At 45.0% G+C, this 22869-nt stretch overlaps 1 protein-coding gene across 1 annotated transcript in view; it reads right to left on the bottom strand.

The window, feature by feature from the left end:
* The window catches only part of CILP2 (cartilage intermediate layer protein 2), a 53648-nt gene that overhangs the window by 23728 nt on the left and 7051 nt on the right, over positions 1-22869 (bottom strand). The window contains exons 2-3 of the mRNA XM_081958133.1: positions 17643-17744; positions 16064-16327 (exon numbers count right to left, since the gene is read on the bottom strand). Coding sequence (XP_081814259.1) covers positions 16064-16327; positions 17643-17744 — 366 coding nt within the window. The remainder of the gene's footprint in view (positions 1-16063; positions 16328-17642; positions 17745-22869) is intronic.

The raw sequence follows: 22869 nt of genomic DNA on the forward strand, positions 1-22869 counted from the left end.
AGTGGTGGTGAACATAGATTGTGTTATGTTGAAGGACCCAGAGCAGTGGTGGTGAACATAGATTGTGTTATGTTGAAGGACCCAGAGCAGTGGTGGTGAACATAGATTATCTTATGTTGAAGGACCAAAGCAGTGGTGGGGAACATAGATTGTGTTATGTTGAAGGACCCAGAGCAGTGGTGGTGAACATAGATTGTGTTATGTTGAAGGACCCAGAGCAGTGGTGGTGAACATAGATTGTGTTATGTTGAAGGACCCAGAGCAGTGGTGGTGAGCATAGATTGTGTTATGTTGAAGGACCCAGAGCAGTGGTGGTGAACATAGATTGTGTTATGTTGAAGGACCCAGAGCACTGATGGTGAACATAGTTTATGTTGTGTTGAAGGACCCAGAGCAGTGGTGGGGAACATAGATTGTGTTATGTTGAAGGACCCAGAGCAGTGGTGGTGAACATAGATTATCTTATGTTGAAGGACCCAGAGCAGTGGTGGTGAACATAGATTGTGATTGTGGTTGAAGGACCCAGAGCAGTGGTGGGGAACATAGATTGTGTTATGTTGAAGGACCCAGAGCAGTGGTGGTGAACATAGATTGTGTTATGTTGAAGGACCCAGAGCAGTGGTGGTGAGCATAGATTGTGTTATGTTGAAGGACCCAGAGCAGTGGTGGTGAACATAGATTGTGTTATGTTGAAGGACCCAGAGCAGTGGTGGTGAACATAGATTATCTTATGTTGAAGGACCAAAGCAGTGGTGGGGAACATAGATTGTGTTATGTTGAAGGACCCAGAGCAGTGGTGGTGAACATAGATTGTGTTATGTTGAAGGACCCAGAGCAGTGGTGGTGAACATAGATTGTGTTATGTTGAAGGACCCAGAGCAGTGGTGGTGAGCATAGATTGTGTTATGTTGAAGGACCCAGAGCAGTGGTGGTGAACATAGATTGTGTTATGTTGAAGGACCCAGAGCACTGATGGTGAACATAGTTTATGTTGTGTTGAAGGACCCAGAGCAGTGGTGGGGAACATAGATTGTGTTATGTTGAAGGACCCAGAGCAGTGGTGGTGAACATAGATTGTGTTATGTTGAAGGACCCAGAGCAGTGGTGGTGAACATAGATTATCTTATGTTGAAGGACCAAAGCAGTGGTGGGGAACATAGATTGTGTTATGTTGAAGGACCCAGAGCAGTGGTGGTGAACATAGATTGTGTTATGTTGAAGGACCCAGAGCAGTGGTGGTGAACATAGATTGTGTTATGTTGAAGGACCCAGAGCAGTGGTGGTGAGCATAGATTGTGTTATGTTGAAGGACCCAGAGCAGTGGTGGTGAACATAGATTGTGTTATGTTGAAGGACCCAGAGCACTGATGGTGAACATAGTTTATGTTGTGTTGAAGGACCCAGAGCAGTGGTGGGGAACATAGATTGTGTTATGTTGAAGGACCCAGAGCAGTGGTGGTGAACATAGATTATCTTATGTTGAAGGACCCAGAGCAGTGGTGGTGAACATAGATTGTGATTGTGGTTGAAGGACCCAGAGCAGTGGTGGGGAACATAGATTGTGTTATGTTGAAGGACCCAGAGCAGTGGTGGTGAACATAGATTGTGTTATGTTGAAGGACCCAGAGCAGTGGTGGTGAGCATAGATTGTGTTATGTTGAAGGACCCAGAGCAGTGGTGGTGAACATAGATTGTGTTATGTTGAAGGACCCAGAGCAGTGGTGGTGAACATAGATTATCTTATGTTGAAGGACCAAAGCAGTGGTGGGGAACATAGATTGTGTTATGTTGAAGGACCCAGAGCAGTGGTGGTGAACATAGATTGTGTTATGTTGAAGGACCCAGAGCAGTGGTGGTGAACATAGATTGTGTTATGTTGAAGGACCCAGAGCAGTGGTGGTGAGCATAGATTGTGTTATGTTGAAGGACCCAGAGCAGTGGTGGTGAACATAGATTGTGTTATGTTGAAGGACCCAGAGCACTGATGGTGAACATAGTTTATGTTGTGTTGAAGGACCCAGAGCAGTGGTGGGGAACATAGATTGTGTTATGTTGAAGGACCCAGAGCAGTGGTGGTGAACATAGATTATCTTATGTTGAAGGACCCAGAGCAGTGGTGGTGAACATAGATTGTGATTGTGGTTGAAGGACCCAGAGCAGTGGTGGGGAACATAGATTGTGTTATGTTGAAGGACCCAGAGCAGTGGTGGTGAACATAGATTGTGTTATGTTGAAGGACCCAGAGCAGTGGTGGTGAGCATAGATTGTGTTATGTTGAAGGACCCAGAGCAGTGGTGGTGAACATAGATTGTGTTATGTTGAAGGACCCAGAGCAGTGGTGGTGAACATAGATTATCTTATGTTGAAGGACCAAAGCAGTGGTGGGGAACATAGATTGTGTTATGTTGAAGGACCCAGAGCAGTGGTGGTGAACATAGATTGTGTTATGTTGAAGGACCCAGAGCAGTGGTGGTGAGCATAGATTGTGTTATGTTGAAGGACCCAGAGCAGTGGTGGTGAACATAGATTGTGATTGTGGTTGAAGGACCCAGAGCAGTGGTGGTGAACATAGATTGTGTTATGTTGAAGGACCCAGAGCAGTGGTGGTGAACATAGATTATCTTATGTTGAAGGACCCAGAGCAGTGGTGGTGAACATAGATTATCTTATGTTGAAGGACCAAAGCAGTGGTGGGGAACATAGATTGTGTTATGTTGAAGGACCCAGAGCAGTGGTGGGGAACATAGATTGTGTTATGTTGAAGGACCCAGAGCAGTGGTGGTGAGCATAGATTGTGTTATGTTGAAGGACCCAGAGCAGTGGTGGTGAGCATAGATTGTGTTATGTTGAAGGACCCAGAGCAGTGGTGGTGAACATAGATTGTGATTGTGGTTGAAGGACCCAGAGCAGTGGTGGTGAACATAGATTGTGTTATGTTGAAGGACCCAGAGCAGTGGTGGTGAACATAGATTGTGTTATGTTGAAGGACCCAGAGCAGTGGTGGTGAACATAGATTGTGTTATGTTGAAGGACCCAGAGCAGTGGTGGTGAGCATAGATTGTGTTATGTTGAAGGACCCAGAGCAGTGGTGGTGAACATAGATTGTGTTATGTTGAAGGACCCAGAGCACTGATGGTGAACATAGTTTATGTTGTGTTGAAGGACCCAGAGCAGTGGTGGGGAACATAGATTGTGTTATGTTGAAGGACCCAGAGCAGTGGTGGTGAACATAGATTGTGTTATGTTGAAGGACCCAGAGCAGTGGTGGTGAGCATAGATTGTGTTATGTTGAAGGACCCAGAGCAGTGGTGGTGAACATAGATTGTGTTATGTTGAAGGACCCAGAGCACTGATGGTGAACATAGTTTATGTTGTGTTGAAGGACCCAGAGCAGTGGTGGGGAACATAGATTGTGTTATGTTGAAGGACCCAGAGCAGTGGTGGTGAACATAGATTGTGTTATGTTGAAGGACCCAGAGCAGTGGTGGTGAACATAGATTATCTTATGTTGAAGGACCAAAGCAGTGGTGGGGAACATAGATTGTGTTATGTTGAAGGACCCAGAGCAGTGGTGGTGAACATAGATTGTGTTATGTTGAAGGACCCAGAGCAGTGGTGGTGAACATAGATTGTGTTATGTTGAAGGACCCAGAGCAGTGGTGGTGAGCATAGATTGTGTTATGTTGAAGGACCCAGAGCAGTGGTGGTGAACATAGATTGTGTTATGTTGAAGGACCCAGAGCACTGATGGTGAACATAGTTTATGTTGTGTTGAAGGACCCAGAGCAGTGGTGGGGAACATAGATTGTGTTATGTTGAAGGACCCAGAGCAGTGGTGGTGAACATAGATTATCTTATGTTGAAGGACCCAGAGCAGTGGTGGTGAACATAGATTGTGATTGTGGTTGAAGGACCCAGAGCAGTGGTGGGGAACATAGATTGTGTTATGTTGAAGGACCCAGAGCAGTGGTGGTGAACATAGATTGTGTTATGTTGAAGGACCCAGAGCAGTGGTGGTGAGCATAGATTGTGTTATGTTGAAGGACCCAGAGCAGTGGTGGTGAACATAGATTGTGTTATGTTGAAGGACCCAGAGCAGTGGTGGTGAACATAGATTATCTTATGTTGAAGGACCAAAGCAGTGGTGGGGAACATAGATTGTGTTATGTTGAAGGACCCAGAGCAGTGGTGGTGAACATAGATTGTGTTATGTTGAAGGACCCAGAGCAGTGGTGGTGAACATAGATTGTGTTATGTTGAAGGACCCAGAGCAGTGGTGGTGAGCATAGATTGTGTTATGTTGAAGGACCCAGAGCAGTGGTGGTGAACATAGATTGTGTTATGTTGAAGGACCCAGAGCACTGATGGTGAACATAGTTTATGTTGTGTTGAAGGACCCAGAGCAGTGGTGGGGAACATAGATTGTGTTATGTTGAAGGACCCAGAGCAGTGGTGGTGAACATAGATTATCTTATGTTGAAGGACCCAGAGCAGTGGTGGTGAACATAGATTGTGATTGTGGTTGAAGGACCCAGAGCAGTGGTGGGGAACATAGATTGTGTTATGTTGAAGGACCCAGAGCAGTGGTGGTGAACATAGATTGTGTTATGTTGAAGGACCCAGAGCAGTGGTGGTGAGCATAGATTGTGTTATGTTGAAGGACCCAGAGCAGTGGTGGTGAACATAGATTGTGTTATGTTGAAGGACCCAGAGCAGTGGTGGTGAACATAGATTATCTTATGTTGAAGGACCAAAGCAGTGGTGGGGAACATAGATTGTGTTATGTTGAAGGACCCAGAGCAGTGGTGGTGAACATAGATTGTGTTATGTTGAAGGACCCAGAGCAGTGGTGGTGAGCATAGATTGTGTTATGTTGAAGGACCCAGAGCAGTGGTGGTGAACATAGATTGTGATTGTGGTTGAAGGACCCAGAGCAGTGGTGGTGAACATAGATTGTGTTATGTTGAAGGACCCAGAGCAGTGGTGGTGAACATAGATTATCTTATGTTGAAGGACCCAGAGCAGTGGTGGTGAACATAGATTATCTTATGTTGAAGGACCAAAGCAGTGGTGGGGAACATAGATTGTGTTATGTTGAAGGACCCAGAGCAGTGGTGGGGAACATAGATTGTGTTATGTTGAAGGACCCAGAGCAGTGGTGGTGAGCATAGATTGTGTTATGTTGAAGGACCCAGAGCAGTGGTGGTGAGCATAGATTGTGTTATGTTGAAGGACCCAGAGCAGTGGTGGTGAACATAGATTGTGATTGTGGTTGAAGGACCCAGAGCAGTGGTGGTGAACATAGATTGTGTTATGTTGAAGGACCCAGAGCAGTGGTGGTGAACATAGATTATCTTATGTTGAAGGACCCAGAGCAGTGGTGGTGAACATAGATTATCTTATGTTGAAGGACCAAAGCAGTGGTGGGGAACATAGATTGTGTTATGTTGAAGGACCCAGAGCAGTGGTGGGGAACATAGATTGTGTTATGTTGAAGGACCCAGAGCAGTGGTGGGGAACATAGATTGTGTTATGTTGAAGGATCCAGAGCAGTGGTGGTGAACATAGATTATCTTATGTTGAAGGACCCAGAGCAGTGGTGGTGAACATAGATTGTGATTGTGGTTGAAGGACCCAGAGCAGTGGTGGGGAACATAGATTGTGTTATGTTGAAGGACCCAGAGCAGTGGTGGTGAGCATAGATTGTGTTATGTTGAAGGACCAAAGCAGTGGTGGGGAACATAGATTATCTTATGTTGAAGGACCCAGAGCAGTGGTGGTGAACATAGATTGTGATTGTGGTTGAAGGACCCAGAGCAGTGGTGGTGAACATAGATTATCTTATGTTGAAGGACCAAAGCAGTGGTGGGGAACATAGATTGTGTTATGTTGAAGGACCCAGAGCAGTGGTGGGGAACATAGATTGTGTTATGTTGAAGGACCCAGAGCAGTGGTGGTGAACATAGATTGTGTTATGTTGAAGGACCCAGAGCAGTGGTGGTGAGCATAGATTGTGTTATGTTGAAGGACCAAAGCAGTGGTGGGGAACATAGATTATCTTATGTTGAAGGACCCAGAGCAGTGGTGGTGAACATAGATTGTGATTGTGGTTGAAGGACCCAGAGCAGTGGTGGTGAACATAGATTATCTTATGTTGAAGGACCAAAGCAGTGGTGGGGAACATAGATTGTGTTATGTTGAAGGACCCAGAGCAGTGGTGGGGAACATAGATTGTGTTATGTTGAAGGACCCAGAGCAGTGGTGGGGAACATAGATTGTGTTATGTTGAAGGACCCAGAGCAGTGGTGGTGAACATAGATTATCTTATGTTGAAGGACCCAGAGCAGTGGTGGTGAACATAGATTGTGATTGTGGTTGAAGGACCCAGAGCAGTGGTGGGGAACATAGATTGTGTTATGTTGAAGGACCCAGAGCAGTGGTGGTGAACATAGATTGTGTTATGTTGAAGGACCCAGAGCAGTGGTGGTGAGCATAGATTGTGTTATGTTGAAGGACCCAGAGCAGTGGTGGTGAACATAGATTGTGTTATGTTGAAGGACCCAGAGCAGTGGTGGTGAACATAGATTATCTTATGTTGAAGGACCAAAGCAGTGGTGGGGAACATAGATTGTGTTATGTTGAAGGACCCAGAGCAGTGGTGGGGAACATAGATTGTGTTATGTTGAAGGACCCAGAGCAGTGGTGGTGAGCATAGATTGTGTTATGTTGAAGGACCCAGAGCAGTGGTGGTGAACATAGATTGTGATTGTGGTTGAAGGACCCAGAGCAGTGGTGGTGAACATAGATTGTGTTATGTTGAAGGACCCAGAGCAGTGGTGGTGAACATAGATTATCTTATGTTGAAGGACCCAGAGCAGTGGTGGTGAACATAGATTATCTTATGTTGAAGGACCAAAGCAGTGGTGGGGAACATAGATTGTGTTATGTTGAAGGACCCAGAGCAGTGGTGGGGAACATAGATTGTGTTATGTTGAAGGACCCAGAGCAGTGGTGGGGAACATAGATTGTGTTATGTTGAAGGATCCAGAGCAGTGGTGGTGAACATAGATTATCTTATGTTGAAGGACCCAGAGCAGTGGTGGTGAACATAGATTGTGATTGTGGTTGAAGGACCCAGAGCAGTGGTGGGGAACATAGATTGTGTTATGTTGAAGGACCCAGAGCAGTGGTGGTGAACATAGATTGTGTTATGTTGAAGGACCCAGAGCAGTGGTGGTGAGCATAGATTGTGTTATGTTGAAGGACCAAAGCAGTGGTGGGGAACATAGATTATCTTATGTTGAAGGACCCAGAGCAGTGGTGGTGAACATAGATTGTGATTGTGGTTGAAGGACCCAGAGCAGTGGTGGTGAACATAGATTATCTTATGTTGAAGGACCAAAGCAGTGGTGGGGAACATAGATTGTGTTATGTTGAAGGACCCAGAGCAGTGGTGGGGAACATAGATTGTGTTATGTTGAAGGACCCAGAGCAGTGGTGGGGAACATAGATTGTGTTATGTTGAAGGACCCAGAGCAGTGGTGGTGAACATAGATTATCTTATGTTGAAGGACCCAGAGCAGTGGTGGTGAACATAGATTGTGATTGTGGTTGAAGGACCCAGAGCAGTGGTGGGGAACATAGATTGTGTTATGTTGAAGGACCCAGAGCAGTGGTGGTGAACATAGATTGTGTTATGTTGAAGGACCCAGAGCAGTGGTGGTGAGCATAGATTGTGTTATGTTGAAGGACCCAGAGCAGTGGTGGGGAACATAGATTATCTTATGTTGAAGGACCCAGAGCAGTGGTGGTGAACATAGATTGTGATTGTGGTTGAAGGACCCAGAGCAGTGGTGGTGAGCATAGATTGTGTTATGTTGAAGGACCCAGAGCAGTGGTGGGGAACATAGATTATCTTATGTTGAAGGACCCAGAGCAGTGGTGGTGAACATAGATTGTGTTATGTTGAAGGACCCAGAGCAGTGGTGGTGAACATAGATTATCTTATGTTGAAGGACCCAGAGCAGTGGTGGTGAACATAGATTATCTTATGTTGAAGGACCAAAGCAGTGGTGGGGAACATAGATTGTGTTATGTTGAAGGACCCAGAGCAGTGGTGGGGAACATAGATTGTGTTATGTTGAAGGACCCAGAGCAGTGGTGGGGAACATAGATTGTGTTATGTTGAAGGATCCAGAGCAGTGGTGGTGAACATAGATTATCTTATGTTGAAGGACCCAGAGCAGTGGTGGTGAACATAGATTGTGATTGTGGTTGAAGGACCCAGAGCAGTGGTGGGGAACATAGATTGTGTTATGTTGAAGGACCCAGAGCAGTGGTGGTGAACATAGATTGTGTTATGTTGAAGGACCCAGAGCAGTGGTGGTGAGCATAGATTGTGTTATGTTGAAGGACCAAAGCAGTGGTGGGGAACATAGATTATCTTATGTTGAAGGACCCAGAGCAGTGGTGGTGAACATAGATTGTGATTGTGGTTGAAGGACCCAGAGCAGTGGTGGTGAACATAGATTATCTTATGTTGAAGGACCAAAGCAGTGGTGGGGAACATAGATTGTGTTATGTTGAAGGACCCAGAGCAGTGGTGGGGAACATAGATTGTGTTATGTTGAAGGACCCAGAGCAGTGGTGGGGAACATAGATTGTGTTATGTTGAAGGACCCAGAGCAGTGGTGGTGAACATAGATTATCTTATGTTGAAGGACCCAGAGCAGTGGTGGTGAACATAGATTGTGATTGTGGTTGAAGGACCCAGAGCAGTGGTGGGGAACATAGATTGTGTTATGTTGAAGGACCCAGAGCAGTGGTGGTGAACATAGATTGTGTTATGTTGAAGGACCCAGAGCAGTGGTGGTGAGCATAGATTGTGTTATGTTGAAGGACCCAGAGCAGTGGTGGGGAACATAGATTATCTTATGTTGAAGGACCCAGAGCAGTGGTGGTGAACATAGATTGTGATTGTGGTTGAAGGACCCAGAGCAGTGGTGGTGAACATAGATTATCTTATGTTGAAGGACCAAAGCAGTGGTGGGGAACATAGATTGTGTTATGTTGAAGGACCCAGAGCAGTGGTGGGGAACATAGATTGTGTTATGTTGAAGGACCCAGAGCAGTGGTGGGGAACATAGATTGTGTTATGTTGAAGGACCCAGAGCAGTGGTGGTGAACATAGATTATCTTATGTTGAAGGACCCAGAGCAGTGGTGGTGAACATAGATTGTGATTGTGGTTGAAGGACCCAGAGCAGTGGTGGGGAACATAGATTGTGTTATGTTGAAGGACCCAGAGCAGTGGTGGTGAACATAGATTGTGTTATGTTGAAGGACCCAGAGCAGTGGTGGTGAGCATAGATTGTGTTATGTTGAAGGACCCAGAGCAGTGGTGGGGAACATAGATTATCTTATGTTGAAGGACCCAGAGCAGTGGTGGTGAACATAGATTGTGATTGTGGTTGAAGGACCCAGAGCAGTGGTGGTGAACATAGATTGTGTTATGTTGAAGGACCCAGAGCAGTGGTGGTGAACATAGATTATCTTATGTTGAAGGACCAAAGCAGTGGTGGGGAACATAGATTGTGTTATGTTGAAGGACCCAGAGCAGTGGTGGGGAACATAGATTGTGTTATGTTGAAGGACCCAGAGCAGTGGTGGGGAACATAGATTGTGTTATGTTGAAGGACCCAGAGCAGTGGTGGTGAACATAGATTATGTTATGTTGAAGGACCCAGAGCAGTGGTGGTGAACATAGATTGTGATTGTGGTTGAAGGACCCAGAGCAGTGGTGGGGAACATAGATTGTGTTATGTTGAAGGACCCAGAGCAGTGGTGGTGAGCATAGATTGTGTTATGTTGAAGGACCCAGAGCAGTGGTGGTGAACATAGATTGTGGTTGTGGTTGAAGGACCCAGAGCAGTGGTGGGGAACATAGATTATCTTATGTTGAAGGACCAAAGCAGTGGTGGGGAACATAGATTGTGTTATGTTGAAGGACCCAGAGCAGTGGTGGGGAACATAGATTGTGTTATGTTGAAGGACCCAGAGCAGTGGTGGGGAACATAGATTGTGTTATGTTGAAGGACCCAGAGCAGTGGTGGTGAACATAGATTATCTTATGTTGAAGGACCCAGAGCAGTGGTGGTGAACATAGATTGTGATTGTGGTTGAAGGACCCAGAGCAGTGGTGGGGAACATAGATTGTGTTATGTTGAAGGACCCAGAGCAGTGGTGGTGAACATAGATTATCTTATGTTGAAGGACCAAAGCAGTGGTGGTGAACATAGATTGTGATTGTGGTTGAAGGACCCAGAGCAGTGGTGGGGAACATAGATTGTGTTATGTTGAAGGACCCAGAGCAGTGGTGGTGAACATAGATTGTGTTATGTTGAAGGACCCAGAGCAGTGGTCTTGAGCATAGATTGTGTTATGTTGAAGGACCCAGAGCAGTGGTGGTGAACATAGATTGTGATTGTGGTTGAAGGACCCAGAGCAGTGGTGGGGAACATAGATTATCTTATGTTGAAGGACCAAAGCAGTGGTGGTGAACATAAATTATCTTATGTTGAAGGACCAAAGCAGTGGTGGGGAACATAGATTGTGTTATGTTGAAGGACCCAGAGCAGTGGTGGGGAACATAGATTGTGTTATGTTGAAGGACCCAGAGCAGTGGTGGGGAACATAGATTGTGTTATGTTGAAGGACCCAGAGCAGTGGTGGTGAACATAGATTATCTTATGTTGAAGGACCCAGAGCAGTGGTGGTGAACATAGATTGTGATTGTGGTTGAAGGACCCAGAGCAGTGGTGGGGAACATAGATTGTGTTATGTTGAAGGACCCAGAGCAGTGGTGGTGAACATAGATTATCTTATGTTGAAGGACCAAAGCAGTGGTGGGGAACATAGATTGTGTTATGTTGAAGGACCCAGAGCAGTGGTGGGGAACATAGATTGTGTTATGTTGAAGGACCCAGAGCAGTGGTGGTGAACATAGATTATCTTATGTTGAAGGACCCAGAGCAGTGGTGGTGAACATAGATTGTGATTGTGGTTGAAGGACCCAGAGCAGTGGTGGGGAACATAGATTGTGTTATGTTGAAGGACCCAGAGCAGTGGTGGTGAACATAGATTGTGTTATGTTGAAGGACCCAGAGCAGTGGTGGTGAGCATAGATTGTGTTATGTTGAAGGACCCAGAGCAGTGGTGGGGAACATAGATTATCTTATGTTGAAGGACCCAGAGCAGTGGTGGTGAACATAGATTGTGATTGTGGTTGAAGGACCCAGAGCAGTGGTGGTGAACATAGATTGTGTTATGTTGAAGGACCCAGAGCAGTGGTGGTGAACATAGATTATCTTATGTTGAAGGACCAAAGCAGTGGTGGGGAACATAGATTGTGTTATGTTGAAGGACCCAGAGCAGTGGTGGGGAACATAGAATGTGTTATGTTGAAGGACCCAGAGCAGTGGTGGGGAACATAGATTGTGTTATGTTGAAGGACCCAGAGCAGTGGTGGTGAACATAGATTATCTTATGTTGAAGGACCCAGAGCAGTGGTGGTGAACATAGATTGTGATTGTGGTTGAAGGACCCAGAGCAGTGGTGGGGAACATAGATTGTGTTATGTTGAAGGACCCAGAGCAGTGGTGGTGAGCATAGATTGTGTTATGTTGAAGGACCCAGAGCAGTGGTGGTGAACATAGATTGTGGTTGTGGTTGAAGGACCCAGAGCAGTGGTGGGGAACATAGATTATCTTATGTTGAAGGACCAAAGCAGTGGTGGGGAACATAGATTGTGTTATGTTGAAGGACCCAGAGCAGTGGTGGGGAACATAGATTGTGTTATGTTGAAGGACCCAGAGCAGTGGTGGGGAACATAGATTGTGTTATGTTGAAGGACCCAGAGCAGTGGTGGTGAACATAGATTATCTTATGTTGAAGGACCCAGAGCAGTGGTGGTGAACATAGATTGTGATTGTGGTTGAAGGACCCAGAGCAGTGGTGGGGAACATAGATTGTGTTATGTTGAAGGACCCAGAGCAGTGGTGGTGAACATAGATTATCTTATGTTGAAGGACCAAAGCAGTGGTGGTGAACATAGATTGTGATTGTGGTTGAAGGACCCAGAGCAGTGGTGGGGAACATAGATTGTGTTATGTTGAAGGACCCAGAGCAGTGGTGGTGAACATAGATTGTGTTATGTTGAAGGACCCAGAGCAGTGGTGGTGAGCATAGATTGTGTTATGTTGAAGGACCCAGAGCAGTGGTGGTGAACATAGATTGTGATTGTGGTTGAAGGACCCAGAGCAGTGGTGGGGAACATAGATTATCTTATGTTGAAGGACCAAAGCAGTGGTGGTGAACATAAATTATCTTATGTTGAAGGACCAAAGCAGTGGTGGGGAACATAGATTGTGTTATGTTGAAGGACCCAGAGCAGTGGTGGGGAACATAGATTGTGTTATGTTGAAGGACCCAGAGCAGTGGTGGGGAACATAGATTGTGTTATGTTGAAGGACCCAGAGCAGTGGTGGTGAATATAGATTATCTTATGTTGAAGGACCCAGAGCAGTGGTGGTGAACATAGATTGTGATTGTGGTTGAAGGACCCAGAGCAGTGGTGGGGAACATAGATTGTGTTATGTTGAAGGACCCAGAGCAGTGGTGGTGAACATAGATTATCTTATGTTGAAGGACCAAAGCAGTGGTGGGGAACATAGATTGTGTTATGTTGAAGGACCCAGAGCAGTGGTGGTGAGCATAGATTGTGTTATGTTGAAGGACCCAGAGCATTGGTGGTGAACCCAGTGCCAAAAGAGAATGCACACCCACATGCATTGGGGACCTGCCCCAGAAGAGAAGCTGCCTAGTGGGCATGCACGCTGCAGAAAATGAACTTTTCGTTTTCAGTGCACACGTGCACCAGCAAGCTTGTCTTTGGTTATTGGCGTGCATGCATACATGCACGCACGTAGATCAGCTGCACGGCATGCATGCGCACAACGGAAACCGGAAGACCAGCTCTTCCTGTTTTCGGCACTGCCGCATGTTAAAAAAAAACAGCTGAACAGGCGACGCTGCGCGTGCCAGCCAACATGGCTCCGCGTGCCACTTTGGGCATGCATGCCATAGGTTCATTATCACGGACCTAGAGCCCAATTGCTTTATTTTATTTATTTATTAATTTATTTTATTTCATCTTTTTTATTTTATTAATTACTTTATCATGTATTTGTTTTATTGTTTTATTGTTTATTTTATTATCGTTTATTTTATTATTTTTATTTTATTATTTTTATTTTAACATTGCTTATTTTATTATTTTTAATTTTATTTTTATATTTTATTTTATTGTTTATTTTATTATTTTTATTTTTGCTAACTCTCTTACTGCTATATCTCTAGGTGGCTTACAAACTTAAAAGTCCCAATCTCCGCCCCCTCCCCCCCCCCAAAAAAAACACTCAATACAAAAAAAATGTCAAAAATAATCCTGGACATTGTTAACAGCATCAAAAAATAAAAACTGCTTAAAACCCTATTTATTTATCCTCTGTTTTTGGCTCTGAAGGCAAAGTGAGCTTTACAAAGAGTCACGAAGGACAACTACTTATTGAAAAGAATGCAGGCTAGATATATTGTTTGTTTCTTTGTGTACAAATGAAAAACTAAGTGGTATTCACCCATATTTCTTTGCTTACTTTTTGGGGGCAAAGGGTAAGTACTATTAGGAGGGAGATACACTTGGCTGTCATTATGCATCCAAGAAACAGTGGGATGCTTGTAGGCAATTTAATGACCAAAACCTGCTTTTAAAATTGTCTGTACCTCCAGATCTCCCTGAGTTGCCAGAATTTGGGGAATAATTAATAACACAACTAATTAAATGACTGCTATCAGTTGCCTTGTCAATTATCCTGGGCTGCTCAAGAAAGCCTAGTTTTTTCATACTTTTTATGCCATGGCCACAGTGGTGGGTTTCAAATTTTTTTAGAACCTCTTCTGTAGGTGTGGCCTGCTTTGTGGGAGTGGCTTGTTGGCCATGTGACCAGGTGGGAGTGGCTTGCCAGCCATGTGACTGAGTGGGAGTGACTTGGCTGACTAGGTGGGTGTGGCCAACTTATAAAATGTGGTGAAACTCACTTAACAACGCTCTTGCTTGGCAACCAAAATGTTGGCTTAGAAACTCTGGCATTTGAAGCATGCAAGTCTTAAAGCTGTCAAGTTACAAGACCCTTGCACCCCTAACCCTTTAGAAAAAAACCCCCAGGGGTGTTCAAACTTGATAGCTTTAAGACTTGTGGACTTCAACTTCCAGAAGTCCTCCTCTCGCTCTTCATCTTGATGATGTGCGGACGGGTGGTGCGGATGATGTGTGGACCGACCCCTGCATAGCCATAAACATCAGACAGAATGACAAAATAACAGAGTTGAAAGGAACCTTGGAGGTCTTCTAGTCCAACCCCTGGCTCCAGCAGGAGATCCCTAATAACAGAATAACAGCATTGGAAGGGACCTTGTCCAACCTGCTCAACCAGGAAACCCTATAACAGCGATGGCGAACCTTTTTGGCTCGCGTGCCATAAGTGGGGGGAGCGCAGGGGGGGAGTGTGCAGGCGTGCTGCACCCATAATGCAATGTGCAACCCCCTCCCCATTTTTTGCATCCACGCACTACAGGTGCTCCCCTCCATTTTTTGCATGCTCTTTTTGCCCACCCCAGGCTCCAGAGGCTTTATAGGAGCCTGGGGAGGGCGAAAACAGCCTCCGCCGCCCCCCCGGAAGCCCTCTAGAGGCTTCAGGGACCTTCAGGAAGCTTCCCTGAAGCCTGCGGAGCAGTCAAAATGACCCTCCGAGCAAACCAGAAGTCCATTCCCAAACTTCCGGTTTGCCCGGAGGGTCAGTTTTTTGCGCTCCGGGGGCTTCAGGGAAGCTCATGAAGCCTCCGGGGGGCCTCGGGGGGGAAGCGGGGATGGTTCTTTTCGCCCTCCCCAGGCTCATATAAGGCTCTAGAGCCTGGGGAGGGTGAAAAATGGCTTTAAAAAAGGGTGAACTCAGCTGGCCAGCGCGTGCATGCGCGCTGGCCAGCTGACAGGGCAGCGCCTCGCGTGCCCTGACAAATGGCTCTGCGTGCCACCTGTGTAACGCGTGCCATAGGTTCGCCATCACTGCCCTATAACATTTCAGACAAATGGTTGTCCAGTCTCTTCTTAAAAACCTCCAGTGTGAGAGCACCCACAACTTTTGGAGGTCCTGCACCAATTCCTATACCAACCTCCTATAACAGTGATGGCGAACCTTTTCAGCACCGAGTTCCCAAACTGGAACGCTCACGCATGCGTGCTGGCCAGCTGGTCTTCAAGTGCACCAGAGCACCGGAAACCCAAAGACCAAGTGGCCGGTGTGCATGCCGGTGCCGGAAACCAGAAGAGCAACTGGCAATGGCGCCCGTGCCCACAGAGAGGACTCTGCACGCCACCTCTGGCATGTGTGCCGGTGTCAGGCCTGTAGCCATATTCCCTTTTGGATCTTTGGCCTGCCACACTTTCTATTATTCTACTATGCCGTTTCTATTGTGGGAAAATGGGAGGGGGGATGGTACGGAGTTAAATGCTATGTAGCCAAAATAAAATTCCTTTCTAGAAAACCAAGGTCATCCTTTGTCTCTACACCTCTGCACCTGACCAGAACTGGATGGGTGGAACTGCCAGCATGGCAGTGGGAGATTGGACCATGTGATGGGCTTGTGGGCGTGGGGACAAGACCTTGAACTTTCAACTAGGTGGGGAAAACTGGGACGCTTTCAGATTCGGGTTTTCCCAGATGTGCCAACATGGCTCTCTTAGTAAATTGGAACTTTGAGCAATACTTTGCCTTGGACTCTGATTTAATTATGGATGCTATTTGACATTAACCCGAATCTGACATTAACCCGAACCCATCACGGTCCTATACCATTTCAGACAAATGGTTGTCCAGTTAAGCTTCCAGTGTTGGAGCACCCACAATCTCTGGAGGCAAGTTGTTCCACCGATAAATTGTTTTCACACTTACCCACAGGGCAGAGGAATCGGACATGATAGTTGGAGCAGGTCCTATTGCTGAGCTGCTCTTTGTTGAAGCAGTGGAAGCCTTCTTGGGGACTGAAGCGCACAACTTCTCCCACTTCCTTGGGCAGCTCCCACTTAGTAGTCCGGGCTTGGATAGAGAGGGGCCGGGCACAGATGCGCTCGGGGTAGTAGAAACGGATGGCCTCCAATGTCTCGAAATCCCCTTCGCCTCCAGGATGGTCCACATTGAACCAAGAGGTCCATTCTCCTGCAGGTAGAAGAGGAGGAAAAAGATGCCCGTGACTCTTTGCAGCGTGCGGAGGGCTGCTACTCTACAACAGGGCTTTCCACACCAGGCCATCCAGAAAGAGGCCCATTTCACAGATGGGTACATCGAGAAATCAAGAATCCCCATTTATTAGGACACAGATTTCAAGGGATCAAAACAAGGGAGGAAAAATATAGATTCATAATATGCACTGAGAAGGGCAGAAGCGGTAGTTTTCAAATGAGTTTTCTCCACTTCATTTCTGTTTCAAGTTTATATGATGCTCAGTTACCCACAACTTGGGGTGTCTCACGACAACTAAAATATAGAAAATATAATTATAAGCAATGGTGTCGAAAGAAATCAGTTGTTGTATCAATTGTATAAGCTAAGGACTTGTGGTTCAGTCATATATTATGCAAACACAACAATTGTTAACCCAGATTCTTACTGTAAAGGTAGTCCTCAACTTACATTCATTTAGTGACCGTTATAAAAGTCACTGAAAAAATCGACTTATGACCGTTTTTCACTTACAGCCATTGCAGCAGACCACATGTTCAGAATTCAGACACTTGACAATTGTAGTCATGTGGTCACCTGTGGCTTTTTGACAACCAAAGTCAATGGGGAAGCCAGATATACTAACAACCATACTAGTAACTTAACAATGGGAGTAATTCATTTAACAACTGTGACAAGAAGGGTCATAAAATGGGACAAAACTCACCAACTGTCTTCCTTGGCAACATAAATGTTGGGCTCAATTGAGATTGTAAATTGAGGACTACCTGTAATGAATTTTTTCCTAAATGCTAAAACTTCAGCGGTAAAGCTTTTGTTGAAAATAAAGCTTAACCTTTTCATGATTTCAGAGCCATGTTTTATAAGAGGAGAAGGAGAATTGCAAAAAAAAAAAAAAAAAAAACCACCAACCCAGAAAGCTATCAATTCCAATTTTAGAATTATCTATGTTCTTTTCTAGTCTAAGCACAATTAAGAAGGAATCAAAGCAGAATTAAGAAGAACTAAACAAAAGACAGAAGGCAATAGAATGCTGGGGATGAAGTGTAGCTTGCAACACCAGGAGTGTCCACCGGGGAGGTCAAAAAAGTCAAGATGGTGGCCACAACTTCAATCAAAACCCTGCCCCTTTTTTATACGTATGACATCACAAACATTAAAAAGGGGTGGGCCTTTGCTTGCCCAGTCACAGCCACCATATTCACTCTTTGCCATTCTTGTGGGCAGCCCTGTGTATCCTTAGGTCTTTAAATCATGAATTAGCCCTTATATTTTAAAAAAGATGACCCACCGACTGTTTTTTCATCAAGACGTGTCCTGGCTCTTATCCTTTTTTTATGTTTATTCGGTCCTTTTGTCTTGGCTGCCTCAGAGTCATTTTTCATCTGCGGATCTGTGAAGAAAACCACAAGTTCAAATAAAAAATAATATTTTTATACCTTGTGGTTAAGCAGTGGCTTACTGAATAATATACTGTATACCTCACTGGCTCTAGAAAACACTCCTAGACCTACTATATTCTGACTGGGTTTAACCTAGTCAGCTAAACCATCCAGTCCTGGTTGGAAATCCAGCTGCATCATTTATTAAATAGCTTTACAGGTTTTGATTGGCAGATCGGGTAGATGAGTGGCTGTAATCCCCAAATGGAGATGGAATTAAAAGGGAGTTCTCTGAAGGCTCCTTATTCATCCTCAGGATAACAATCAAAGCTGATTATAAGAGAGAGAGTGTGTGTGTGTGTGTGTGTGTGTGTGTGTGTGTGTGTGTGTGTGTGTTTGTTTGTTTGTTTGTTTGTTTCGGGAGGGGATTGTATTATTTATACAATTTATTGGCTGCCAATCTTACTATAGGGTAACTCTTGGTGACTTACAGTCATAAAAATACGTTGATACACATACATTTAAAACAAATTGCCCCCCCCCCCCTTAAGCAGGCTGTCTGCTCCATCAGTGGAATCACGGGAAGACTTGATTTATTAAACCAGAAGGCTCTCTTGCTACCAACCAGAGCTCTCAAGGGATCAATCAGGTAAATTGAAGGCCATAAAACCCAGCCGTTTAAGATTCATTATAACAAAGCACTGCCATTAAAAAATAATAACAGCGCCCACTGGCCAGATTGAAATGGAATTTTACCAGCTGTTATTGAAGAAGATGCTGGATAAGAAGCAGAGAAACTCAGATGCTAATCTCCCCCGCTCAGCCGTGGAAGCTCATTGACTGACTTTGGGCTAGTCTCTCCATCTCAGTCCAAGAGCCAATCAGGTGTAGTGGCAAAAGGGATGTCTTAACGCATGGGCCTGATGGGCACTTGCCCATGTGCCCCATGAGCATAGGGGCCCCATACTAATATGTGTATGTTAACACTTCAATGCACCTTGTATCATATAACTACAGCAACATATTTATTACATTTTACTGCATTATACCGTACTAACATGCAAATATATGTTTCATTTTATCAACCATTTACATTTTTATTCCTGTGAGTAGTTGTCGTAGGGGCCCCAGTACACTGCTTTGGCCGGGGCCCATAATGATGTTAAGATGGCCCTGGAACGTGCTGGGCTAGATAGAATAGAATAGAATAGAATAGAATAGAATAGAATAGAATAGAATAGAATAGAATAGAATAGAATAGAATAGAATAGAATAGAACAACAGAGCTGGAAGGGACCTTAGAGGTCTTCTAGTCCAAACCACTGCTTAGGCAGCAAACCCTACACCACTTCAGACAAATGGCTATCCAACATCTTCTTAAAGACTTCCAGTGTTGGGGCATTCACAACTTCTGGAGGCAAGCTGTTCCACTGATTAATTGTTCTAACTGTCAGGAAATTCTCCTCAGTTCTAAGTTGCTTCTCTCCTTGACCAGTTTCCACAGATTGCTTCTTGTCCTGCCTTCAGGTGCTTTGGAGAATAGGTTGACCCCCTTTCATGGGGCACCCTCTTGGATATCGGAAGATTGCTGTTGTGTCACCCCTAGTTCTTCTTTTCATTAAACTAGACATACCCAGTTCCTTAAACTGTTCTTCATATGTTTTAGCCTCCCATCCCCTAATTATATTTGTTGCTCTTCTCTGACTCTTTCTAGAGTCTCAACATCTTTTTTACATCATGGTGACCCAGCTGCATGCAGACCAAAACTGCATGCAGAATCTAGAAGCGGACCAAAACTGCATGCAGATTCTAGAAGCGGATTCTAGGCTAGAAGCAGATATAATTGCCGCTGCACTGTGACAGCTCATTGGCTGATTTTGGCCCATTCCTCTACTCAGGAGCCATCAGGTGTAGTGGGGAAGAACCTACACTAGAAGCAGGGAGATCCAAGTATTAATCCTTGTGCAGCTATGGAAGCTCATTGGCTGAATTAAGGCCTGTCCTTCTCTCCCAGCACAACTTACCCTAGAGGGTTATTGTGGAGAGGGAGTACATGTCAAACTCAAGGGCTGGGGAAGATCTGGCTTATGGGGTGCTTAGATCTGGCCCGTGGAGCCACCCTGAAAACAGCAAAGGACTGGCCCACAGTGCTTCCTGCCAGCAAAAATGGAGGTTGCGGCTCTCCTGAGAGAGTTGTAGGAGACCATCCCAGCTGAAAACGGAACTCTGGAGTCTGTTTTTGCTGGCAGAGTGCTCGGGCCATCAAAGGCGCCCCTGACACAAGTGATGTCGAGCTGGCCATGCCCACACTGCCCCCCCCCGAGGTCAAACATAACCCTGATGCGGCCTTCAATGAAATTGAGTTTGACACCCCTGCTCTATTTACTCCAGCATCCGATTTCCAACTACAGCCCGCAAAGAGGCTTCTGAAAAACCCATTAGCCTGGCATTTGGGCATCATTTCTGCCATGCTTGTTTTGTAGTGCCATATAAATCGGAAGAAGACTACAATGGCTTATGCAGTTATCTTATGCATATCTCTACCCTTGTCCCCTTCAATACTGTTGGACTACATCAGCTGCCATCACAGAGCCTAATTACAAACTCAAAATGTCCGTTGATGTGACCCAGCTACCATGCACTGTATTGTAACTTTGCAGCAAATTATAATCTATCTTTTTACAAAGACACAACATGCCCACCAGTGGCCTGGCCTAACTGTAGCTTTTGTGTCCCTCTAGCCTATATTTTAAATTTTAAATGTTTAGGGATAGATTTTTTTAGGTTGTTTTAATTTTTAACTATAACTGTACAGCCTATCATATAATTTGTTTTAATGGATATTTATAATTATCTAAGTTTGTATATTGTTTTATTGTGGTCTGTACACCGCCCCGAGTCCCTTTGGGGAGAGGGGACGGTCTATAAATTTAATAAATTAAATTAAATTAATTAAATTAAATATTTGAATAATGTCTTGCTAAAAAAAAAAGAGTTGATAATCTTAATGATAAAGTCTCTGACGAAAATCCAGTTGCTCAAAAAAAGAAAGAAAGAATTATTTTATTTAGATTGACAGGACAGTATCTATTTCATAACACATTAAAATGAAAACTCTGCAGGATGTATTGAAAATTTAAAGGGCTTCGACTTCCGGTTCCGGCGGCTACGGCGACAGGCAGATCGCTGCCTGCTCCAGCTCTCCCGGTGGGCTTCCCCCGCTTCTGGGGGGGCACAAGACGCCTTGGAGGGGCGTCTTGCCGAAGGAACGGCTCGCGGAGGGTCCTGGCGTCGGCGGCGGCTGGCGGGGGCTCCTCCGCTTCGTTCTAGGCATCGGGGAGCAGTTTTGGAGGACGTGCGTGCGCACGCGTCTCGCCCCATGCCGATCGGAGAACACACTTCCGAACGAAGCAGCGGCAGTATGGTGAGAGGCTTCCTTTCTGCATTCCTTCGCTTTTGAATTGATGAACTTTTCAGCACTTTTAAAAAGTTAAACTTTCGGATCCCTGCTAGAGGTGCGGCTAGAGGGAGGGGGATTTCTCCCCCTCCCTCGGACAAGCGGCTTGAAAAGACTTTCCTTCCATCCCCAGAGAGGAGGAGGGGGGAGAGCCAACTAATGATGCCTCACCCCTATAAAAGTGATTTTCATTCGACCTAGCTCCAGAACTAATGGATGAACTGAGAACTTTTTGAACTTTTAAAAATTTTACTATGCCTCTGAGCCCAAAGCTGGCAGGGCAAGATGGCACACTTCCGTTGTCTTCATGAACTGTGAAACCTGACTCCACCTTTAAAATTCAGGCTTCCGGTCTTTGTCTCCGAGTCACCCAGAGGAATTTCTTGTGGCTTGCTACTTTCTGAACTCTTTGGAGAAAAAAAACTTTCATCTACTGCTAGAGTGACTAAAGAAATCCCCATCTGTTTGGATCCTCTGCCTTCTGAATTCGCCTGCCTGCTCTACCTCTCCAGCTGCCCAGTCTCTACTTTGACTGATCTCCTTGCTTCATAAACCATGTCTCCAAAAAGACCACCTCCTGGAAAGCCTGGCTTTGCTACTTCTGCTCCAACGTCTGCAACGTCTAGTCCAGCTACACAGTCAAAGATATCAGAATTGATGCAACCCAAGACTACAGAGATAGACCTCCAACAAATGCTTCAACAAATTTTACAAGGCCAGGAGGAAATTAAGAAACAGTTAAGGGAAATGAAAGATGAAATTAAACAGAATCAAGCCCAAATCTTTAAGAACTCACAGAGACTGGACCTTGTGGAGGGTGGGGTGGCGGAGGCGAGGGGGGGGGTAGAGGCCTTACAGAAGGGGAACAAAGAACTTGACATCCAACAAATGAAAGCAGAGTTTGAAAGAATGTCCTTTTATCTTAGATTTCAAAATGTAATAGAAGCAGATGGGGAAAATATAAGGGACATTATGACTAACATTCTAGCTGAATACATACACAAAGATAAACAGCAGATGGAATGGGAGATAGATCTAGCTTATAGAGTGAATTCAGCATATGCCAGAACACATAATGTACCCAGGGAGGTTCATATTAAATTTCTTAGGAAAACCACAAGAGATGAAATTCTGGGTGTACAAAGGGGGCAAACACTGACATACCACGATAGGGAGATAACCATTCTAAAGCAGATTCCCAAAAAAATTAGGGAAAAAAGGAAAAGTTATTCGCAATTGGCGAATAAATTATACCAGAAGGGGGTGTGGTTTAGATGGTTGATGCCTGAAGGTATGCTGATATTCTGGGAGGAGACAAGAATCAGAATCAACACACCCATAGAGGCACAGGCCTTTATGGAAAAAAACAAAGCGAACCTAGAAAAAACAGATGACACTACAACGGTTATACAGGACACGGGAGGGGCCGGAGCTCTGCCAGCGGGGGGTGAAGGGGCAATACCAAGAAAGCTCAGATCACAAAAATAAATAAGAAAACCACAATGTTATAAACAGACCGAAAGTATTAATGAATTTACAACTAGACTATATATTATAATTATATAAACTGATTGAAAAGTATTTTTTCTAGAATTAATATGCTGATTTTTTTTATGACTATGTAATAAGGTTTGATATTTTGATGTAACCTAGGAGTCTGGAGGGAGGGGGCGTCTGCC

The sequence above is a fragment of the Natrix helvetica genome (assembly GCF_964273705.1).
Source record: "Natrix helvetica genome assembly, chromosome: 1".
In the NCBI taxonomy this organism is placed as follows: Eukaryota; Metazoa; Chordata; class Lepidosauria; order Squamata; family Natricidae; genus Natrix; species Natrix helvetica.